Source organism: Staurois parvus, unplaced genomic scaffold (assembly GCF_062004578.1).
Source record: "Staurois parvus isolate SC_StPar_1 unplaced genomic scaffold, SC_StPar_1.0 ptg001054l, whole genome shotgun sequence".
Classification (NCBI taxonomy): Eukaryota; Metazoa; Chordata; class Amphibia; order Anura; family Ranidae; genus Staurois; species Staurois parvus.
Window position 1 is genome coordinate 1032770 of NW_028318850.1, and position 24112 is coordinate 1056881.

At 41.9% G+C, this 24112-nt stretch overlaps 1 protein-coding gene across 1 annotated transcript in view; it reads right to left on the bottom strand.

Annotated features, from left to right (window-relative positions):
* Positions 1-24112, bottom strand: part of SAAL1 (serum amyloid A like 1) — a 51152-nt gene that overhangs the window by 22315 nt on the left and 4725 nt on the right. Inside the window, exons 3-6 of the mRNA XM_089658170.1 lie at positions 15231-15314; positions 11440-11519; positions 6604-6663; positions 3338-3453 (exon numbers count right to left, since the gene is read on the bottom strand). Coding sequence (XP_089514296.1) covers positions 3338-3453; positions 6604-6663; positions 11440-11519; positions 15231-15314 — 340 coding nt within the window. The remainder of the gene's footprint in view (positions 1-3337; positions 3454-6603; positions 6664-11439; positions 11520-15230; positions 15315-24112) is intronic.

The following is a 24112-nucleotide window of genomic DNA, read 5'->3' on the forward strand; positions in this document are numbered from 1 at the left end:
TCCAGCTGTTGCAAAACTACAAGTCCCATCATGCCTCTTACCTTGGGAGTCATGTTTGTAACTGTCAATCTTGCAATGCCTCATGGGACTTGTCGTTCGGCAACAGCTGGAGGGCCGTCAGTTTGACACCCTTGCTGTAGATAGTCTAAACCAGTGGTTCTCAACCTTCCTAATGCTGCGACCCTTTAATACAGTTCCTCATGTTGTGGTGACCCCACCCATTAAAATTATTTACCCAGTAATTATAGTTCAGGAAGTGTCGTTTTATCTCCAATACTGCTGCTTTCTACGCAGTAGCTGCTTTTAACAGAGTAGCTGCTTTCAACACAGCAGCTGCTTTCTACACAGTAGCTGCTCTTTACACATCAGAAATATGTGTTTTCCGATGGTCTTAGGCGACCCCTGTGAAAGGGTCGTTCGACCCCCAAAGGGGTCGAGACCCACAGGTTGAGAACCACTGGTCTAAACCCATTCATCATGTGTATTCCTCCTTGAATGTAGGTGAGCTTTGTGTAATTCCTCCAGATCTGTGCAGTAATCCAGTGTGAGACTTTCTTCCTGTAATAAAGACCGTGCACTTCTGCTCTCTCTCCTTGTGCAGGGTGACTGGTCTTGTCTCCGCCCCCCTGACCTGTAGTTTTCTGCAGGCAGCCTGTAGTAGGTGGAGCCTGCTGGGGCCCTCCCGCTGCTCTGCTCTGCTCACAGCACAGAGATGATGCCACAGTTACTTTTACAAGATAATTACTGAGTTATTATATTATTATTATTATACAGGATTTATATAGCGCCAACGGTTTGCTCAGTGCTTTACATTATAGTGGGAGACAATACAGTAACAATACAGTTCAATACAAGAGTGATATGAGGGCCTGATCCTTGGAGCTTACAATCTAGGAGGGAGGGGTGAATGGTACAGTATGTAGTAACTGTGGGGGATGGAGTGCTTGGAAGAGTAGAGGATTCCAGAATTAGCACAGGGCGGGAAAGGCTTCCCTGAAGAGAAAGGTTTTCAGTAATCGCCGAAAGGCAAGTAGAGTAAGTGATAGTCTGATAGATTTGGGTAGGGAGTTCCAGAGGATGGGTGACGCCCTGGAGAAGTCTTGGAGAGGAGCATGGGAGGAGGAGATAAGGGAGCTAGAGAGTAAGAGGTCTTGCGAGGAGCGGAGTGTACGGTTTGGGTGATATTTAGAGATAAGATCGGTTATGTAAATTGGGGCAGTGTTGTGGATGGCTTTATATGTCATTGTTAGAGTTTTGAATTTTATCCGTTGGGCAACTGGGAGCCAGTGGAGGGATTGGCAGAGAGGGGTGGCGGATACAGAACGGTTAGTGAGGTGGATGAGTCTAGCAGCAGCGTTCATGATAGACTGGAGGGGGGATAGTCTACAATGAGGTCGGCCAATGAGGAGGGAGTTACAGTAGTCGAGGCGTGATATGACAAGGGAGTGAATAAGTTGCTTAGTAGTTTCCGGGGTTAGGAACGGTCGTATCTTGGAGATGTGGCACTATGCTACTTTAACTGACAATTGCTTGGTCATGCAACACTGTACTCAAAGGAAATTTATATAATTGTTTCCCACACAAAGAGAGCTTTCCTTTGGTAGTTTGTAAACTTGGCCCTAGTATAAATGTGAGTTGGGGACCTTAAAGTGGAAAAAATCCTGGGAAAAAAAAAAAAAAAAAAAGCTTTTTTTTTCCCCCTTTCTGCTAGAAAACATATCCAATAAAAAAAAAATGAAAAAATTATAAAATGTCTTCCTATATTTGGCAAAAATGTATTTAAAAAAAAAATCCCAATAAGTGTATATTGGGTTGTGTTAATTATACGGTCTACAATCTATGGAATATAAACTGGAATTTGTATTTATTTTATACCACTAATGGCGGTGATCAGCGACTTATAGTGGCACTGTGCGGTAGGCAGTCTGACACTTACTGACACGCGGGGGGAGGGGGGGTTCAGGGGGTGTTACTAACTGCCAATGGCATCTCCAGTGACATGAATACAGTGATCAGTGCTGCTACTATACTATACACTGTCACTGTACTGGCACTGGCTGGGAGGGGGTAATCAAAGGGTTGAATGTATGCCTAACAATGTTTAGTGTTTACTGTGTGACGTTATACTAAGCCAGTGGTGGGCAACCTTTTTTTTCAACTGAGCCAAATCTTGCCAAAACCACGATTGAAATTTATTTTGAGAGCCACATTTTTAAAACTGAAAATACATCTCCCATATAGTAATTCATCCCCCATAGTAATTCATCCCCCATATAGTAATTCATCCCCCATATAGTAATTCATCCCCCATAGTAATTCATCCCCCATATAGTAATTCATCTCCCCTATAGTAATTCATTCCCCATATTAATTCATTCCCCATATAGTAATTCATCCCCCATATAGTAATTCATCCCCCATATAGTAATTCATCCCCCATAGTAAGTCATCCCCCCTATAGTAATTCATCCCCAATAGTAATTCATCCCCAATAGTAATTCATCCCCCATAGTAATTCATCCCCCATAGTAATTCATCCCCCATAGTAATTCATCCCCCATATAGTAATTCATCCCCCATAGTAATTCATCCCCCATATAGTAATTCATCCCCCATAGTAATTCATCCCCCATATAGTAATTCATTCCCCATATAGTAATTCATTCCCCATATAGTAATTCATTCCCCATATAGTAAGTCCCCCCTGTGTCAATTCACTTACCTTTGCTCCGCGCGTTCCTCTCGCCGTGTTCCCGCGCCGTTCTGGTCTTCAGGGCGGACTGTGAGAGGAGAGGAGTTCGTCACGCTGCCCCGCCTACATCCTGGCTGCCCCGCCTACATCCTGACAGCTGCAGAGTCCTGACTTTTGGGGCGGCCGCCCGAGAGGAGGGAGGGGAGGGGGCGGCCGCCCAAGAGGAGGGAGGGGAGGGGGCGGCCGCCCAAGAGGAGGGAGGGGAGCGGGCGCCCGGCACACAGAAGAGCCGCATTTAAGTTTGTAAAGAGCCGCATGTGGCTCGCGAGCCGCGGCTTGCCGACCACTGTACTAAGCAATGTGCTGGCTTTTAGGGCATTTTTCAGGGAGAAAACAAAAACCCAGCACATTGCTGCTGTTTACCAACACAGAACATCTTCGGTCATTCGCTGAGCCGATCAGCAGGCTATAAATCATTGGCCTGTACCCCCTGATCGGCTTGTGCTGCAGCCAATAACAGCACAGTCTTCCAGGTCTGCATGCGTGAGCGGAGCAGGAAGAAAGACGTGACGTACAGGTACGCGATTGTAAATGTACTGCGGCGGGTCGGCAAGTGGATAAGACACAAACCCTTAGTATGGTTACCATTAGTGGAGCTGCTCATGATAAAACACAGGTTATCACGGACGGAGGGGCGCTTCCTGATTCTTTCCAGCCACGTGCTCATTACTTCGACCCGAGATAGACACGACAAGAGCAATCTGCATCACATACATTGAAAACAAAAAGACACGAGTCAGTCAAGTCCCAACATGTCCATCAATAGAAAGAAGAAAACAAATAATAAAAATCAATATATAAACCGAAAATCTCCATATACAAAACACTATAAAATGAGTTGATCCAGAGGAAGCAAAAAATGCCAAATAAAACATGGTCCAATTTCCTCCAACGGGGAACAAAAATCTTTCCTGATCCCCCAGGTGGCGATCGTATCTTCCTTGGATCAACAACCCCTTGTATTATTAGTTATAAATGTTAATATCCAGTTATATTCTCTGAATTTAGGAATAATCTTCTAGATTTACAAAAAATTGGATTATTTGTGTTTTTTTTTCCATTCAAATTCAAAAAAGTATGTTTTTTTTTTCCCCAAACAATTGTGTTTGAAAAACCGCTGAGCAAATACCATGGGACATAAAAAATTGCAACACCCACCAATTTATTCTCGAGGGTGTCGGCTTTAAAAACATATAATGTTTGGAGGTTCCAAGTAGGTTTCTAGCAAAACATAATAATTGCTACATGTAAACAAAAAGTGCCAGAAAAGGCCTGGTCTGGAAGTGACTACTCCTATCTTGTGGACATAGATGGCCCTGAAGAAGTCCATGGGATTGTAATGTACAAACAAAACCATAGCAGACATATTCAATAGAGAAGATGGGACTTTCAGGGTGCATGAACATGAATACCAAACATTAAAAAGTTATATAATTTTTATTTCGTATTTTTGTAAAAAACACAAGAAAGGAAAAAATACAGAAAGATAAAAACAATTTCAGTTCTAAGAATACCAACTGAGATTCAGACTTGGTTAGGTAAATGTAGTTATTCCCTACATGTTTCGCCCTCACAGACTTCTTCAGGGAAGATTTTTTGAGGAAATTTCTACCGCCAAGGCAGTCTAAAGGTACAGTTGTGGCCAAAATTATTCAACCCCCAATGCTGTAAAGGGGTTTAGGGACTATAGTGTACATTTGGAATTGTATTCAGAATCAAATCCTACAAGGACGTTGTAACTACCCAAATGCAACTAAAATGACATCAATTGTTTATGTAATACAGTAGTAAATGGTTCTTATGTGGTTTCTTCATTGCCACAATTATTCAACCCCTTAAAGACTACCACTCTGAAGAACAGAGGTTCATACAGGTGCTTTCCATCAGGTATTGAAAACACCTGTGGATGTCACCGAGCAGCAATCAAGCATAATAAGCACCAATTAGGCAGCTTTAAAATGACTGTGATACTCAGCTCCTTCTAGACATTTACTGGTGTGGTTACAAACATGGTGAAGGCAAGAGAATGGTCCAGGAAGACAAGAGAAGAGGTGATTTCTCTTCACAGGAAGGGCAATGGCTATAAGAAGATTGCAAAGATGTTAAACATACCAAGAGACACCTTAGGAAGCATCATTCGCAAATTCAAGGCAAAGGGCACTGTTGAAACGCTACCTGGTCGTGGCAGAAAGAAGATGCTGACTTCGACTGCTGTGCGCTACCTGAAGCGTAGAGTGGAGAGAAGTCCCCGTGTGACTGCTGAGGAACTGAGAAAAGATTTGTCAGATGTGGGTACAGAAGTTTCAGCCCAGACAATAAGACGCACACTGCGTAATGAAGGCCTCCGTGCCAGAACTCCCAGGCGTACCCCCTTGCTGTCTCCAAAGAATAAGAAGAGTCGACTGCAGTATGCCAAAAGCCATGTGGACAAACCACAAAAGTTGTGGGATAGTGTTCTGTGGACTGATGAAACAAAATTAGAACTGTTTGGGCCCATGGATCAACGCTATGTTTGGAGGAGGAAGAACAAGGCCTATGATGAAAAGAACACCTTGCCTACTGTGAAGCATGGTGGAGGGTCAATCATGCTTTGGGGCTGTTTTGCTTCTGCAGGTACAGGGAAGCTTCAGCGTGTGCAAGGTACCATGAATTCTCTTCAGTACCAGGAGATATTGGATGGAAACGTGATGCAGTCCGTCACACACCTGAGGCTTGGGAGACGTTGGACCTTTCAACAGGACAATGATCCCAAGCATACCTCCAAGTCCACTAGAGCATGGTTGCAGAGGAAAGGCTGGAACATTTTGGAGTGGCCATCGCAGTCACCAGACTTAAATCCGATTGAGAACCTCTGGTGGGACTTAAAGAAAGCAGTTGCAGTGCGCAAGCCTAAGAATGTGACTGAACTGGAGGCCTTTGCCCATGAAGAATGGGCGAAGATACCCGTAGATCGCTGCAAGACACTTGTGTCAAGCTATGCTTCACGTTTAAAAGCTGTTATAACTGTAAAAGGATGCTGTACTAAGTACTAAGATTGAATGTCACTTGGGGGTTGAATAAAACTGATAATGCTGTGAGCACAGAAAAGACATTTGTGGTTATTTCATTATAACTGTTATGTTATATTTGTCTGACCTACAAGTGCCTCTTTAATGTAAATGTAAGCAAGATGACTGAATGATCAAAAGCAATGTCAAACTGGCCAAAACACTCAATTTCAGTGGGGGTTGAATAATTTTGGCCACAACTGTATATCAAAGGAAAATTGTTCAATTACCAAACAACTTTAATATATCCAATACAAGGTATTTAATCAAATGTGAAAGCTCACGAAGCTAGGAGAAAATGACCTAAAAAAGATAAGATCTTTTTTAGGTCATTTTCTCCTAGCTCCGTGAGCTTTCACATCCAGGGTGAGCCATTGAGTCCCATATATATTTGATTAAATACCTTGTATTGGATATATTAAAGTTGTTTGGTAATTGAACAATTTTCCTTTGATATACCTTTAGACTGCCTTGGCAGTAGAAATTTCCTCAAAAAATCTCCCCTGAAGAAGCCTGTGAGGGCGAAACATGTAGGGAGTAACTACATTTACCTAACCAAGTTTGAATCTCACTTGGTATTCTTAGAACTAAAATTGTTTTTATGTTTCTGTATTTTTTCCTTTCTTGTGTTTTTTACAAAAATCCGAAATAAAAATTATATAACTTTTTAATGTTTGGTATTCATGTTCATGCACCCTGAAAGTCCCATCTTCTCTATTGAATATTTGCAATTTTAAGGGATGTGGTGCAATAATCATATCTGGTCGTTCGCTCACCACTTCACTGTTTCAATAACAGACATACCTGGAGGTCTCTAGCAATGTTGGTGGGTCTGTGTCACTCAGTAGCAGAAGAAGAACTTCCCTTAAAAAAAAAAAAAAAAAAAAAAAAAAGCACAAATACTTACAATTGGGCATTGTGGAATTGGCAAAATCATTGTGACTTCTGTGCTGTATCATGATAAAATGGTTATATTGTCATTATACGGGTCGGTAAAGTTGATGCTAAATCCTAAATTTAATAAAAAATTTTAATTAAAAAAAAAAAAACACATTACAGCAGCGTGGGGGTTTAATAGAGCCAAGGGACTGATCATATGCACTAATCAAGAGTGCGGACTATGCCCACCCTTTCTGACCTCCTCCTCCACTCAGAGAAGACGTACTATAGCTTCTATGAATGAAAAGCGATCTATGGATAAAAACTGATCTATGAATGGAGGAGGACAGATGAAAGAAAAGTCCGCCTCCTCCATTCATAGAGCTTTTCTCATTAATAGATTGTAGGGTCTGTACACTCTAACGAGCCGGGCCCTCTGTTTCCTCTTGTACCAAACTGAACTGTAAACTGTAATGTCCACCTTCATTTTGTAAAGCGCTGCGCAAGCTGTTGACACGATATAAATCCTGTATAAAAATATAAATAATAATGGAAGCTATAGTACGGCTTCTATGAATAGAGAAGGGGGGAGGAAAGGGTGGGGGGCATAGTCTGCACTCTTGATGATTGCATATGACAAGTCCCTTGGCTCTAATACCCCCCCACTACTGTACAATTTCCAGTGTGGGGTCAGGGGGTTAATCTGAGGATGGAAGATTTCAAATAAAGCACCAGCCATCAGCACAAGGGGCACACAAAATTGACTGTAAGTAATGTCCCACACAGTGGCTAAATGGTTAGTACTTCCAACCGGCAGTACTAAGGTCATTGGTTTGAATGCCAACCACGGCACCACCTGCCTGGAGTTTGCATGTTCTCCCTGTGCCTGCGTGGGTTTCCTACGGGTACTCCGGTTTCCTCCCACACTCCAAAGACATGGTGGTAGGTGAATTGGTTTCTGTCTAAATTGTCCCTAGTATGTGTATGTATGAATGTGAGTTAGGGACCTTAGATTGTACGCCCCTTGAGGGTTAGGGGCTGATGTGAATGTACAATATATATGTAAAGTGCTGTCTACATTGACGGCGCTATATAAGTACCCATAATAAATAAATAAATAAATAAAATGTCCCTTGTGCTGATTTAAAAAAAAACAAACAGTGGAACTGCACTGCGTCTGAACACCACAAACCAAAAATGCTTTATATTTCATTGTTAATATTCAAAGCAAATACCCCCATCCATGTCTCCAAGTTTTTTTTTTTGCTACGAAATCACTTTGCAAAAACACCCCCTGGTATTTCTGGTAGCGGCCATCTTGAGTAAGGGCAGATGATTCCCGTAGCATTTACTTCCTAGAACCCATCTGCCCTTAGCTCAGGCATAGGCTGAGCTGAGAACTCTCTCTCCCCTCCTGAAGACTCCTGGGATTTATGACATCATTTGCCTAGGCATGGAAACCAGGAAGTAACTGAAGAAATGCAAAAACAAAAGTTTAAAACAAGCAAATATAATCTGCTTTCCTATCTATTTACTAATACTAGCAGCAGAAGGATTCAAAATAATCCATGTTGATTGAGAGAGTGAGGTAGATATAAAAGACGCAAATTACTGAAGTGTTGTAAGTGCTGTAATCGTTCATATATCATTACATGTATTTATTTAAAATCAAGCAGTGCAAGTACCTGAATTTGACCAAGTATCACCTGCTTGCAGCCCCTGTACAACAGAACTTAGACTGGGAGAAGTAGAAGCAGCACGAGAAGTCGGCACAGTGGCTTAGTGGTTAGCACATCTGCCTTGCAGTAAATGGGTCATGGGTTCGGTTCCCGACCATGGCGCCTCCTGCATGGAGTTTGCATGTTCTCCCTGTGCCTGCGTGGATTTCTTCCGGTGGTGCTCCGGTTTCCTCCCACACTCCAAAGACATGCTGGTAGGTTAATTGGATTCTGTCTAAATTGTCCCTAGTATGTGTATGTATGAATGTGAGTTAGGGACCTTAGATTGTACGCCCCTTGAGGGTTGGGGACTGATGTGAATGTTCAATATATATGTAAAGCGCTGCGTACATTGATGGCGCTGTATATGTACCTGAAATAATACGTCTGTGCTGTAGTGCTGATGTGACACTCCATCGCACATGTGCAATAGGTATGGATGGACCTGTGCTGCAGCACCTCACAGTGCATGTACAGTATGTGTGATGCGGTGTGCAGTTTTATTTAAAAAAAAAAAAAAAAAAAAAAAAGGGGTTCAGGTCCGGTTTTTAGTCTTTTGTTTTGGCAGTTCCCTCTAAATGAATGGTCTGCCTTAAAGTGGATCAGCATTAAATCAGCATTGACTATTTTCAATCCTTTGGCTGCTAGCAATAGCAAACAGATAGGAAAGTATATCATATTTACTTGTTTTAAACTGTTTTTTTTTTTTTCACATTTCTTCAGTTACTTCCTGGTTTCCTGCCTAGGCAAATGACGTCATACATCCCAGCAGTCCTTTAGGCGGGGAAGGATGGTTCTCAGTTCAGCCTATGCCAGATTTAAGGGAAGATGGATTCCAGGATGTAAATGCTACATGAATCATCTGCCCTTACTCAAGGGGGCCACGGCCAGCAATGCCGGGGGGGGGGGGTGCTTTTTAAATTGATTTCTCAGCAAAATAAAGCATGGAGACATGGATGGATGGGTGGGGGTGAGTTTGCTTTGAATATTAATGAATTAAATCGCATTTTTGGTTTGCAGTGCTCAGATGCAGTGCAGTTCCACTTGAGCCTAGGTTCACACTACAGCAGTGCGGTTTATCGCATGTGATTCACACAGGAACCGCACTGCATTCCTGTACAAGTCACATGCGATTTGTGTGCGGTGCGATTGGAGCTGTACATTTTGTATGGCTCAAATCGCACCGCACCAAAAACATGCAGGACCCTTTTTTAGTCCGCACTAGAATCAGATCGCACGGGTATTCACACCTAGATGATCCGATTCTGCACATCGCACAGCGTTTTGCAGACCGATGATCGGGGTGTTGTTAACATATACACCCGCAGCGGTTCGTATGAAAGGGGTGCGATTCTGATGCGGTTTGGAATTCGCACTGAAAACGCTGCAAATTTCGCACAGCATCAGTGTGAACCCAGCCTTAAAGTTGCTGTTTATTTATTTCAGGTACTTATATATCGCCATCAATGTACTCCGCGCTTTACATATATATTGTACATTCACATCAGTCCCTAACCCTCAAGGGGCGTACAATCTAAGGTCCCTAACTCACATTCATACATACACATACTAGGGACAATTTAGACAGGAGACAAGTCACCTACCAGCATGTCTTTGGAGTGTGGAAGAAAACCGGATTTCCCGGAGGAAACCCACACAGGCACAGGGAGAACATGCAAACTCCAGGCAGGTGGTGCCGTGGTTGGGATTTGAACCAACGACCCGAGTACTGCCAGGCAGAAGTGCTGGCCACTTAGCCACTGTGCTGCCCGATGTTTGACCTGTTTATGTATTTCCTTCATGCAATATTATGTGTGATGCAAACAACATCAAAAACACAAAAGAAAACATCACAACAATAATACAGACAACATAACAGGAACTTTTTCTGAAGTTTAGATCGCCCTCTTGTGTTGAAAGCGGAGTTTACAGTTTATATTCCAAAAAGAAGGCACTGAAAACTGGAGAGCCTTCCAGTAGCTTGTGTGTGATAGAAAACGAAGATTATTATGATTCTGTGCTTTGAAAGCCACCACCAGCGGTATCACATTAGCTGTAGCAGCCCATGCAGCTGTGTTGGGGCCTGGGGTACAAGGGAGGTCCTATTAGAGAGGCTGTTCAAGTGGAATGAAAGGCAAAACTGGATTTTTTTCACTTTGCATAAAGTAAGGGAGGGGTATAATCCATCAGATTTTTTTAGCATCATCTGTGTCCCATTGGAGAGAATTCATCTCACTTCCTGTCCCATAGCCAAACAGGAAGTGTGAGAAAATCCCTCCAAAGTGAGGAGTCACCAGCTTAGTGTCCCCACTGGAAGATTTCCTGTTCTGGGGACAACCCAAAATTCAGGATTTTCTTTCACTTTTTCTAACAACTATAAACCGGTCAAATATGGAGGGTGAATCTCCCGGCCAGGGACACCTGACAGGAGTTCTAATCTCTCCAAACTCTATTCCTTATTATAAGGAAAACTAAAATTGTGAGGTTTTTAGTATAGAAGAGCTGAATTCAGACCTCAGAATGGTGCTAGTCACAGTATGTAGTAAGAAGCAGCTGCTGCTATAGAGAGAATTAGCCTGAGGAGGCATCAAAGTTTTGCTACGAGGCCCCATGATTCATTAATACGCCTCTGGGCAATACTAAGGGCTTGTTCACATGTGAGGTACTCTCTGAAATGCAATCTGCACTCGGATCGCTCATCAGAGTGCACTTGACAGGTGGTGAGGAGGCATTGTGTCACCTCCTCACCACTTGCTTACTTGGAAGTAATAATTGGGGGAAATGTAGGTAAGTAACGCTTGCTTGTTCCTCTCTTCCACTCTCTGTAACTGGACAGAGAAAGAAGAATCAACAGACTGACAAGCCAATCCCTCTGTTTTCTCTCCTCCTGTCAGCATGCTCGATGGCTTCCTGTGTTGCTTCTCCCTCTCTCAGTATGAGCTCTGCTGTGTGAGGACTGCAAGAGGCTGTTACCAGGTCAGGCTCAGGTACTTCCACTGCTATCAGGTTTATTTCTATGTCTTCATACAGGACTAAAACTCACCCCAAGTCATTGTTGCTGCTGAGGTTCAGGCAGGTCTCCGGGAAGCACGCCATGTTACCCAGAATCCCCACACAGATTTCCTGCACAGAGGAGACATCATACAAGATTGAGGCTCAGTCTAGCTGAATGGATAAATTAAAAGGGCCAATCCATATTAAATGCATCATTTGCACACAGCAACTCATTAGAGCTCATGCACACTGCAGATCAAAAAACCTGCTTCAACAGGCGGCTGAGGTTTTTTTTTTTTTTTTTTTTTTAATTTCTCTCTTAACTCCCCTTTATGTTAGTTTATGTGTCCAAGCAAACTATAGGTGTTTTCTGGAGTTTAATGGCAGAAAAAAACCCTCCAAAGCTTATATAGTGTGTATATATATATATATATATATATATATATATATATATATGAGAGCGAGAGAGAGAAATTAGAGATTGACAGAGAACCAAAAAAAAAAAAAAATGAAAAAAGAACCTCCAAAAGTAAATAAAATGCAACAGTTTAATAATATTATTTTAAATAATATTAACAAAAATCTCATATATAGACAGAGATTTTTGTTAATATTATTTAAAATAATTTTATTAAACTGTTACATTTTATTAATTTATTCTTGGATGGAGGGTTTTTTTTATATACAGTTGTGTTCAAAATAATAGCAGTCAGACATCACTAACCGGATCAATCACTGTTTTTGGTAGAAATATTTCTACATGGCGAATAATTTCCTAGCAGGTGTCGTAGAGTCATAGAAATCCAACAGACCCAACAGTCATGACATGCATGCTGCTGATTCTGTGTCATTGAATCACTCATTGAAAGGGGCGTGTTCAAAATAATAGCAGTGTGGAGTTCTATTAGTGAGGTCATTCATTCTTTGAAAACCGGTGGCAATTATTGCCCTTATTTAAGGAAGGAAGGCAGCAAATGTTGGACATGCTGGTTACAGTGCATTTCTCTCTGAAATTCTGAGGAAAATGGGTCGTTCCAGACATTGTTCAGAAGAACAGAGTACCTTGATTAAAAAGTTGATTGGAGAGGGGAAAACATATAAAGAAGTGCAGAAAATGATCGGCTGCTCAGCTAAAATGATCGCAAATGCTTTAAAATGGCAACCAAAACCTGAAAGACGTGGAAGAAAGCAAAAAACTACCATTGGAATGGATAGAGGAATAGCCAAAATGGCGCGGACTCAGCCAACAATCAGCTCCAGGAAGATGAAAGAAGGTGTGACGTTCCCTGTGAGGACTGTTACAATTAGAAGACGCCGATGTGAAGCCAAGCTATCTGCAAGAAGTCCCCGCAAAGTCCCACTGTTGGAAAAAAGACGTGTGCTGAAGAGGTTACAATCTGCCAAAGAGCACATTGACCGGCCTAAAGAGAAATGGCACAACATTTTGTGGACTGATGAAAGTAAGATTGTTCTTTTTGGGTCTAGTGGGCGGAGACAGTTTGTCAGACGACCCCCAAACACTGAATTCAAGCCACAGTACACTGTGAAGACTGTGAAGCATGGTGGTGCAAGCATCATGATATGGGGATGTGTCTCATACTACGGTGTTGGGCCTATTTATCGCATACCAGGGATCATGGATCAGTTTGAATACATCAGAATACTTGAAGAGGTCATGCTGCCTTATGCTGAAGAGGAAATGCCCTTGAAATGGGTGTTCCAACAAGACAACGACCCCAAACACACCAGTAAACGTGCAACATCTTGGTTCCAGGCCAACAAGATGGACGTTATGGAGTGGTCAGCCCAATCCCCGGATCTTCATCCAATAGAAAACTTGTGGGGTGACATCAAAAATGCAGTTTCTGAGGCAAAACCAAGAAATAGAGAAGAACTGTGGAATGTAGTCCAATCATCCTGGGCTGGAATACCTGATCACAGGGGCCAGAAGTTGGGTGACTCCATGCAACACAGATGTACAGCAGTTCTCAGAAACAGTGCGACTACAACCAAATATTCATGAAGTCATTCAAAGGAAAGCAAAATCTTCAAACATTTCTCAGTTTATATAGTGAATGTTTGAGTTTGTAAAGAAGAATACAAACACTGCGATTTTTTTTGAACCGTCTAATATTCACCTTTAGAGGAACACAAATTTGATGTATTTTTCTTCATGTTGTGATTTGGAATAGAATGTGTCGTGTTCCCAATGTATTTGTGTGGATGGAAATAAAAGCTATTAGAAGGATTTTGAGCTTTATTCACTTTTTTCAACACACTGCTATTATTTTGAACACAACTGTACATAATATATATATATATTTACACACACACACATATGTTTCTCTCTCTGTCAATCTCTATCTAATATTATATACACACACACACTATATTGTCGGCATTCAGGAGTGAAAAATGAGCTGAGGGGCATGTTTGGAAAATACTACTTGTAAACGCTAACGTTCAAAAATGTGCATTAAATGCATGATAAAAATGCGACAAAACGTTTTTAGGATACCTAGTGTGCATGGGGACCTTAGACTTATGCAGGCCATAGACGGGGAAAAAAACGGCCAATTTTTCTTTTTAAAAAACGAAAAATCGGTCGTTCAAGCGGCCGACGTTACCACCAATGGTAAAAAAAAAAAATCGGCCGATTTTCATCCCGTCTACAGCCGGCAAAAAGTGTCCCTGCAGAGAGCTCTGCTATTTCTTTGACAGTTCCTTGACATTTACAGCGGTTGCAACAATGTATCTATTTGTATCCATTTAGGATACAGATGTTTTTATTTGGAAACAAATAGATACAATGTTGCAACCGCTGTAAATGTCAAAGAACTGTCAAAGAAATAGCAGAGCTCTCTGCAGGGACACTTTTTGCCAGACTGGAATTCCTCTTATTTTTCATCCTTCTTCTCCTTCTTCATCATCATCCTCCTCTTCTTCATCATCATCCTCTTCTTTTTCTTCATCATCATCTTCTTCTTCATCATCCTCATCTTCTTCTTCTTCATCATCATCCTCTTCTTTTTCTTCATCATCATCTACTTCTTCAACGTCATCCTCTTCTTCTTCTACTTCTTCATCGTCATCCTCTTCTTCTACTTCTTCATCGTCATCCTCTTCTTCTTCTTCTACTTCATCATCGTCATCCTCTTCTTCTTCTTCTACTTCATCATCGTCATCCTCTTCTTCTTCTCCTTCTTCATCATCATCCTCTTCTTCTTCATCATCATCCTCTTCTTCATCATCATCATCCTCTTCTTCATCATCATCATCCTCTTCTTCATCATCATCCTCTTCTTCATCATCATCCTCTTCTTCTTCTTCATCCTCTTCTTCATCATCATCCTCTTCTTCTTCTACTACTACTTCTTCATCATCATCCTCCTCTTCTTCTTCATCCTCTTCTTCATCATCATCCTCCTCCTCTTCTTCATCATCATCATCCTCTTCTTCTTCTTCATCATCCTCTTCTTCTTCTTCATCATCCTCTTCTTCTTCTTCATCATCCTCTTCTTCTTCTTCTTCATCTTCATCCTCTTCTTCTTCCTCTTCTTTTTTGTCTCGCTCTTGCAGGTCACTGCTCATGCGCAGATTTTTTATCGGTAGAAAAAATTGGCCGATTTGCCCATTATCGCCGTGAAAATCGGCCGATCGGCAAAATCGGCCAATTTTTTTTCCAACTTTACCGATAAAAAAAAACGGCCAAAATACCGAAAAACGGCCGAACAAATAGCCCACTAACAATCCGAAAATCGGCCGATTTTATTTTCGGCCGAAAAATCGGCCGATTTTTGACCCATCTATGGCCTGCATTAGTCTTAAATTCCTACTTACCGTCAGCCGATTACATTTCGATTTTGCAATGACTCCTAATAATATATCTGTTGCATTGAACTCCACCAGAAACTGCGCCACCTCCTGGAAGAAAATAAAATAACAGTTTTAGCAGCTTTCTTCTAAAGGTGAGGCAGACCTGGGAAAACGGGGCTCACCGGATGTTTTTGAAGCAATTTTTAGCAAAATGAGATGAAATCATATAGAATTCTGTCGTTTAAATGTAAAACTAGTATGGAGGAAGGCATCTTCGCTGAAACAGTTAATGTTGAACTCCAAGCAAACTGCTAAACACAAAGGTGCCATACACACAATGGAGCAGTAGACCTGGCAAAGGATTTGTATTTCCACCCAATCCAGTTCTGACATTTACACTGCTCTGCAAACAGCACAGCCCTGCCAGGACCTGATTTTACCCATAACAGTCTGATAACAATTCATGATCTTTAATAAAAGAACATACATTCCACATTAATAATTCTGCTACCAAAATTAGTGTGTGCTGTAAACTGCCTCCAGCTTTGCTCCTATTTCCTCTTGCTGGAGCTGCCATTTTGCTGAAGCCCAGAGCAGTCACTTCCTTACTGAGAACTCTCCTCTCTCCTTGGTTTCACAAACTATATGTCACTTTCTGTAATTAAATTGTATACATTTCAGGCCTTGTATGTCTTGGTTCAGCTAGAGAGGAGGGTTGACAGAAGCTTTAAAGTGCTGCAGTTCACAGGCTGCTGCTGGCAAGGAAGAAATGAGAGAATATCAGGAAGATAAGACACTATCCTTGAGCCCGGGTTCACACATATGCAGTGTGGCATATCGCATGAGATTCGCACAGGAACCGCACTGCATTCCTGTTCAAATCACTTGTGAATTCTGTGCGGTGCGATTTCAGCCATACATTTTGTATGGCTCAAACCGCACTGCACCAAAAAGGTGCAGGACCCTTTTTTTGGTCCGCACTAGAATTGGATCACATTGGTATTCACACCTATGCGTTCTGATTCTGTACATCGCACCGCGTTTTGCGAACCAATTTTGGGGTGTTAATATACACATCTGCAGCGGTTCGCATGAACGGGGGGCAATTGTGATGCAGCGCAGAATTCGCACAAAATCCGCTGCAAATTCTGCACAGCATCAGTGTGAACCCGGGCTGAAAGTTTAACACACTTGTGTCTTCCTGGCAGCAGAGTTTGTCCTGTCACCTCCCCTGCTTTTCTTTCTCCTTCCATAATCTGTGTTCCCCCTGCACGGTCTGTCATTCCTGTTGCTTTCTTCCCCCTTCAGCAACAGTAAATCTTAAAGCTGTCAGCTGATTGGCCTCTAGAGGCTCTGATTTTAGGCACAGTGCCAAGAATAGAGAGCAACTGAACATGTGCAGAGTGCATGAGGGGAGGGTTGGGATGCTTCTACTATCCTGACATTTCAGGGCCAACATTAGAAGTTTACGCCAGACATCCCCCACTATTCTCACCACTTGAAGACCAAGGTTTTTTTGACACTTTTTGTTTTGATAAAAAACTTTTTTTGAACCCCCAAACATTATCATTTTTTTTAAAAATAGAGGCCCTAGAGAATAAAGTAGTTGCTGTTGAAATCTTTTAGGTCACACAATATTTGCGCAGCGATTTTTACAACACAATTTGTTTGGAAAAGATACACTTTTTAGAATTGTAATGCACAAAAACACAATATACAGTCAGGTCCATAAATATTGGGACATGGACACAATTCTAACATTTTTGGCTCTATACACCACCACAATGGATTTGAAATGAAACGAACAAGATGTGCTTTAACTGCAGACTGTCAGCTTTAACATCCAAATCAGGTGAACGGTGTAGGAATTACAACAGTTTGCATATGTGCCTCCCACTTGTTAAGGGACCAATAGTAATGGGACAGCATAATAATCATAAATCAAACTTTCACTTTTTAATACTTGGTTGCAAATTCTTTGCAGTCAATTACAGCCTGAAGTCTGGAACGCATAGACATCACCAGACGTTGGGTTTCATCCCTGGTGATGCTCTGCCAGGCCTCTACTGCAACTGTCTTCAGTTCCTGCTTGTTCTTGGGACATTTTCCCTTCAGTTTTGTCTTCAGCAAGTGAAATGCTCAATCGGATTCAGGTCAGGTGATTGACTTGGTCATTGCAGAACATTCCACTTCTTTCCCTTAAAAAACTCTTTGGTTGCTTTTGCAGTATGCTTTGGGTCATTGTCCATCTGCACTGTGAAGCGTCCAATGAGTTGTGAAGCAGTTGGCTGAATATGAGCAGATAATATTCCCGAAACACTTCAGAATTCATCCGGCTGCTTCTGTCAGCAGTCACATCATCAATAAATACAAGAGAACCAGTTCCATTGGCAGCCATACATGCCCACGCCATGACACTACCACCACCATGCTTCACTGATAAGGTGGTATGCTTAGGATCATGAGCAGTTCCTTTCCTTCTCCATACTCTTCTCTTCCCATCACTCTGGTACAAGTTGATGTCGGTCTCATCTGTCCATAGGATGTTGTTCCAGAACTGTGAAGGCTTTTTTACATGTCATTTGGCAAACTCTAATCTGGCCTTCCTGTTTTTGAGGCTCACCAATGGTTTCCATCTTGTGGTGAACCCTCTGTATTCTCTCTGGTGAAGTCTTCTCTTGATTGGTGACTTTGACACACATACACCTACCTCCTGGAGAGTGTTCTTGATCTGGCCAACTGTTGTGAAGGGTGTTTTCTTCACCAGGGAAAGAATTCTTCGCTCATCCACCACAGTTGTTTTCCGTGGTCTTCCGGGTCTTTTGGTGTTGCTGAGCTCACCAGTGCGTTCCTTCTTTTTAAGAATGTTCCAAACAGTTGTTTTGGCCACGCCTAATGTTTTTGCTATCTCTCTGATGGGTTTGTTTTTTCAGCCTAATGATGGCTTCACTGATAGTGACAGCTCTTTGGATCTCATCTTGAGAGTTGACAGCAACAGATTCCAAATGCAAATAGCACACTTGAAATGAACTCTGGACCTTTTATCTGCTCATTGTAATTGGGATAATGAGGGAATAACACACACCTGGCCATGGAACAGCTTAGAAGCCAATTGTCCCATTACTTTTGGTCCCTTAACAAGTGGGAAGCACATATGCAAACTGTTGTAATTCCTACACCGTTCACCTGATTTGGATGTAAATACCCTCAAATTAAAGCGGACAGTCTATGGTTAAAGCACATCTTGTTTGTTTCATTTCAAATCCATTGTGGTGGTGTATAGAGCCAAAAATGTTAGAATTGTGTCGATGTCCCAATATTTATGGACCTGACTGTATTGCCATATTGTTTGATAAAAATAAAAGATATTATACCAAGTAAACGGATACCAAACATGACAGGTTTTAAAATTGCGCACACCCCGTACAACAGCGACATATTTAAAAGCCTTTACAGGTGACCACTTTATATGTACACAGGAGATCTAGTGCTAGAGTTACTGCCCTGGATCTGACGTTCACGGTGATACCTTACATGCATGGTGCAATCTCTTTTTACATACTGCCACGGGACCACTGCTTGTGTTTGCCTTTGTGTGCAAGCACGGGAATGGGGGTGGGGGTAATTTTTTTTTTCCAATTATTTATTTTGCTTTTTTTTTTTTTAATCATTTTAACACTGAACCTTTTATTTTTTTTTTTTTGTAATCACTTTTATTGTTATCACAGGAAATGTAAATATCCCCCCGTGATAGCAATAGGCAGTGACAGGTACTCTTTCCTGAGAAATATGGGGTCTATTAGACTTTAGAGCTCTCCTCTGCCCTTAAAGCATCTGATCACACCAAGATCGGTGTGATCAGATGCTTTCCCAATTTTAAATTGGCGCTGTTTATACCTGGCGGCAAAGCGGAAATGATGAAGTGCTCGTAGCTTCCGGTTTCTTAGACCATAGAGATGATTGGAGGCATGGGGCAGCACAGTGGCTAAGTGGTTAGCACTTCTGCCTGGCAGTACTGGGGTCGCTGGTTCAAATCCCAACCACGGCACCACCTGCCTAGAGTTTGCATGTTCTCCCTGTGCCTGCGTGGGTTTCCTCCGGGTACTCCATTTCCCTCCCACACTCCAAAGACATGCTGGTAGGTGAATTGGCTCCTGTCTAAATTGTCCCTAGTATGTGTATGTATGAATGTGAGTTAGGGACCTTAGATTGTACACCCCTTGAGGGTTAGAGACTGATGTGAATGTACAGTATAGAAAGCACTGCCCCCAAATGCTGTTGTCACCAGAACAGGAAATCTTCCAATGGGGACACTAATCTGGTGACTCCTCACTTTGGAGGGATTTTCTGACACTTCCTGTTTGGCTATGGGACAGGAAGTGAAAGGAATTCTCCCCAATGGGACACAGATGGCTCAAAAAAAAAAAAAAAAAAAAAAAAGAATTGGATGGATTATACCCCTCCCTTACTTTATGCAAAGTGAAAAAATCCAGTTTTGCCTTTCGTTTCACTTGTACAGCCTCTCTAATAGGGCCTCCCTGCTACCCCAGGCCCCAACACAGCTGCATAGGCTGCTACGGCTAATGTGATACCACTGGTGGTGGCTTTGAAAGCACAGAATCCTAATCGCAGCCTTCATCTTCGTTCTCTATCACACACAAGCTGTCATAAGGTTCTCTGGTTTTTAGTGCCTTCTTTTTTGGAATATAAACTGTAAACTCCGCTTTCAACACAAGAGGGCGATCTAAACTTCAGAAAACGTTCCTGTTATGTTGTCTGTATTATTGTTGTGATGTTTTCTTTTGTGTTTTTGATGTTGTTTGCATCACACATAATATTGCATGAAGGAAATACATAAACAGGTCAAACATCGGGCAGCACAGTGGCTAAATGGTCAGCACTTCTGCCTGGCAGTACTGGGGTCGTTGGTTCAAATCCCAACCACGGCACCACCTGCCTGGAGTTTGCATGTTCTCCCTGTGCCTGCGTGGGTTTCCTCCGGGTGCTCCGGTTTCCTTCCACACTCCAAAGACATGCTGGTAGGTGAATTGGCTCCTGTCTACATTGGCCCTAGTATGTATGAATGTGAGTTAGGGACCTTAGATTGTACACCCCTTGAGGGTTAGGGACTGATGTGAATGTACAGTATAGAAAGCACTGCCCCCAAATGCACAGAAGAAGGTGAAACAACAAGAAGCAGTATAGGGAGATGTAATGACATAACGGGATATTTGTATATATTATAATGCTCAGTCTCTGTAAATTATGGGGGATATCACAAGCAAAACATACCCCCTGATCCCTCCCACCTTTAACCTCCTTGGCGATATTCCCGAGTGTAGCTCGGGGTAAAATTTCTATACCAAGAGCGGTAACCCCGAGCTACACCCGGGCTTACCATGTGGCGTTGCTCTGGGGATCCCTGCAGCACTTACCTTGTCCTTCGCTCCCGCGATGTGTCCCCTGCAGCGTCCCCGGCCATCTCCTCCGGCCGATGCCGGTATCTGGCTTCTGTGTTCCGGTCCCTGTGACGTTGGGACGCACGGGCGCCGGAACCGGCGGGAAAATTTAAATTTTTAAAAAATGTCATTTTTGCTGTCATTGCTGTTTCAATGCCTTTCACATACATTTTGTCCCGAGTGCTTTGTCCGGCGCCCTGCCTGCATTTTTACTGTTCTTTCTGCCTGGAAACTGAGAAACGTCCATGGCGTCCAAAAAGCGTCCCTTTACGTCAAAAGCGGTTTTAGACCGGCTAGAGAACAGCGATAGTAAATCAGAACCACTTGCAGAATTGAGTGATAATGATTCGTGGGGGAAATTCCTCATCAGACACTGAAAACGATTCTGCGACTTTGCTCAGTGATGTGCGAACTTGGCGCTCTATTTCACATTTCAGTGTTTTTGGTTTGATTATATTATTGAATTAAATGTATTATTATTATATTATTATTTTTTATGATTATTTATTATATTATAATTTATGATTTCGTGTTTCAAGTTTTATCATACCCGGGATTGTTTACTAGAATCTTGTTCAGACAGATTTCAGTGAGTTATTTCTAAAAATTACAGCCTACAATAAAAAAAACTACATATTTCCATGCAAAAAAATGGTACCGCTTTCAGCACAAAAATTCGGAAAGAATCAGACCGCCGAGGAGGTTAAGTACTTTTACCTGTGTGTTCCAACAGATCCCAAAAACAATATAACCAACATTCAAACCCAAAAGGTTAATCTGAATCTGACATTTCCAGATATTTGGGCAAGAACTGGAAACTCCCAAGTGAATTATCTGAAACTAGATGCCCGACCTTTAAAAATGCCAATTAAGAAAAAAAATTATCTGCAGGTACACTGCCAGGGGTAGAGGGGTGGCATAGTGGTGTACCAGCCAGGATGTTAAAAACATAACTAACCACATGCTATGCACAGCAGGAAAGATAAACCCAACGGAGAATCTAAAAAAGACTCATCTAAAAGGAAAGAGAAGCAACTAAATATAGAAGATGGGACACATGGGGGTTTATTTACTAAAGCTGGAGAGTCCAAAATCAGACTCCCTTCTGCATAGAAACCAATCAGCTTCTAACCTCAGCTTGTTCAATGAAGCTTTGGAAATGAAACCTGGAAGCCGATTGGTTTCTATGCAGAAGGGAGTCTGATTTTGGACTCTCCAGCTTTAGTAAATAAACCCCATGTAGTCTTCACCATTATGTACAAACTACAGAGTCACCGGACCATCTGTATGAACGTCCATTTATGAGGATGATGCAAAATAGAAGTGTAAAGTGGAACTCCAGTAATACAATAAATATATACATAGATGCACGTAATTTATCTAATTTCTTTGTCATCTGCTTCTGCTAAGATCCGCCAGCGCAATTTCTGTGTGTATAGATTACATTACATTACAATACATTACGGCTACTCTAAAAATCGTAACAGATATTATTTAGGTAAACCAACCTAATTTATTTATTATTATTATTATTATGAACAGGGTGCGATTCTGATGCGCTGCAGAATTTGCACAGAAAACGATGCGAATTCCGCACCGCATCAGTGTGAACCCGGGCTTAAAGTTGCTGTTTATTTATTTCAGGTACTTATATAGTGCCATCAATGTACTCCGCGCTTTACATATATATTGTACATTCACATCAGTCCCTGACCCTCAAGGGGTGTACAATCTAAGGTCTCTAACTCACATTCCTACATACACATACTAGGGACTTGGGGCCTGGAGTAGCAGGGAGGCCCTATTAGAGAGGCTGTACAAGTAGAATGAAAGGCAAAACTGGATTTTTTCACTTTGCATAAAGTAAGGGAGGGGTATAATGCATCCAATTCTTTTTTTTTTTGCCATCTGTGTCCCATTGTGGAGAATTCCTTTCACTTCCTGTCCCATAGCCAAACAGGAAGTGTCAGAAAATCCCTCCAAAGTGAGGAGTCACCAGATTAGTGTCCCCATTGGAAGATTTCCTGTTCTAGTGACAACAGCATTTGGGGGCAGTGTTTTCTATACTGTACATTCACATCAGTCCCTAACCCTCAAGGAGCGTACAATCTAAGGTCCCTAACTCACATTCATAGGGACAATTTAGACAAGAGCCAATTAACCTACCAGTGTGTCTTTGGAGTGTGGGAGGAAACTAGAATACCCGGAGGAAACCCACGCAGGCACAGGGAGAACATGCAAACTCCAGGCAGGTGGTGCCGTGGTTGGGATTTAAACCAGCGACCCGAGTACTGCCAGGCATAAGTGCTAACCACTTAGCCATTGTGCTGCTCGACCTTCATATCTACAGGCAGCTATTTGCAAGACAGACAAACAGAGATTAGATAACAAGAGAAAAAAAAAATATATATATAATAATAAAAAAATAAAAAATATAAATTAAATATATATTTATTTTACACAGTAGATAAATAGAAGAATGAAAAGATATATAGAATGTAAAAATAGAGTACACAAGATAGAGAGAAGAATGTAACAGAGAGAGATTAGAGAATAAGATAAATATTAGAGAGCGTGGTAGATAGATGGATAGAGAGAAGATTAGATATAAACTAGAGAAGATTATAGTGAGAGGGAAAATACAGTTGCAAGAAAAAGTATGTGAACCCCTTGGGATTACGTGGAGTTTTGCATGAATTGGGCATAAAATGTGCTCTGAACGTCATCTAAGTCACAACAATAGAAGAACACAGTCTACTGAACATAATACTACACAAACATTAGATGTTGCCATGGTTTAATTGCACATAACATGTAAACATTCACAGTGCAGGGAGGAAAAAGTATGTGAACCTTTGGACTTAATAACTGGGTGACCCTCCTTTGGCAGCAATAACCTCAACCAAACATTTCCTGTAGTTGCAGATCAGACCTGCACAACGATCTGGAGTCATTTTGGACCACTCCTCTTCACAAAACTGTTTCAGTGTAGCAATATTCTTGGGATGTCTGGTGTGAATCTCTCTCTTAAGGTCATGCCACAGCATTTCAATCGGGTTGAGGTCAGGACTCTGACTGGGCCACTCCAGAAGGCGTATTCTGTGCTGTTGCAGCCATTGTTTTGTTGAATTACTTGTATGCTTTGGGTCATTGTCCTGTTGCATCACCCATCCTCTGCGGAGCTTCAGTTGGCGGACAGATGGTTGTACGTTTTCCTGCAAAATGTCTTGATAAACTCTGGAATTAATTTCCCATCAATGACAACAATCCGTCCAGGCCCTGAGGCAGCAAAGCAGCCCCAAACCATGATGCTCCCTCCGCACATTTTATGCCCAATTCATGCAAAACTCCACGTAATCCCAAGGGGTTCACATACTTTTTCTTGCAACTGTAGATATAGAGAGATAGGCAGAGAGAGCAGGAGAGAAATAGTGCCTTGAAAAAGTA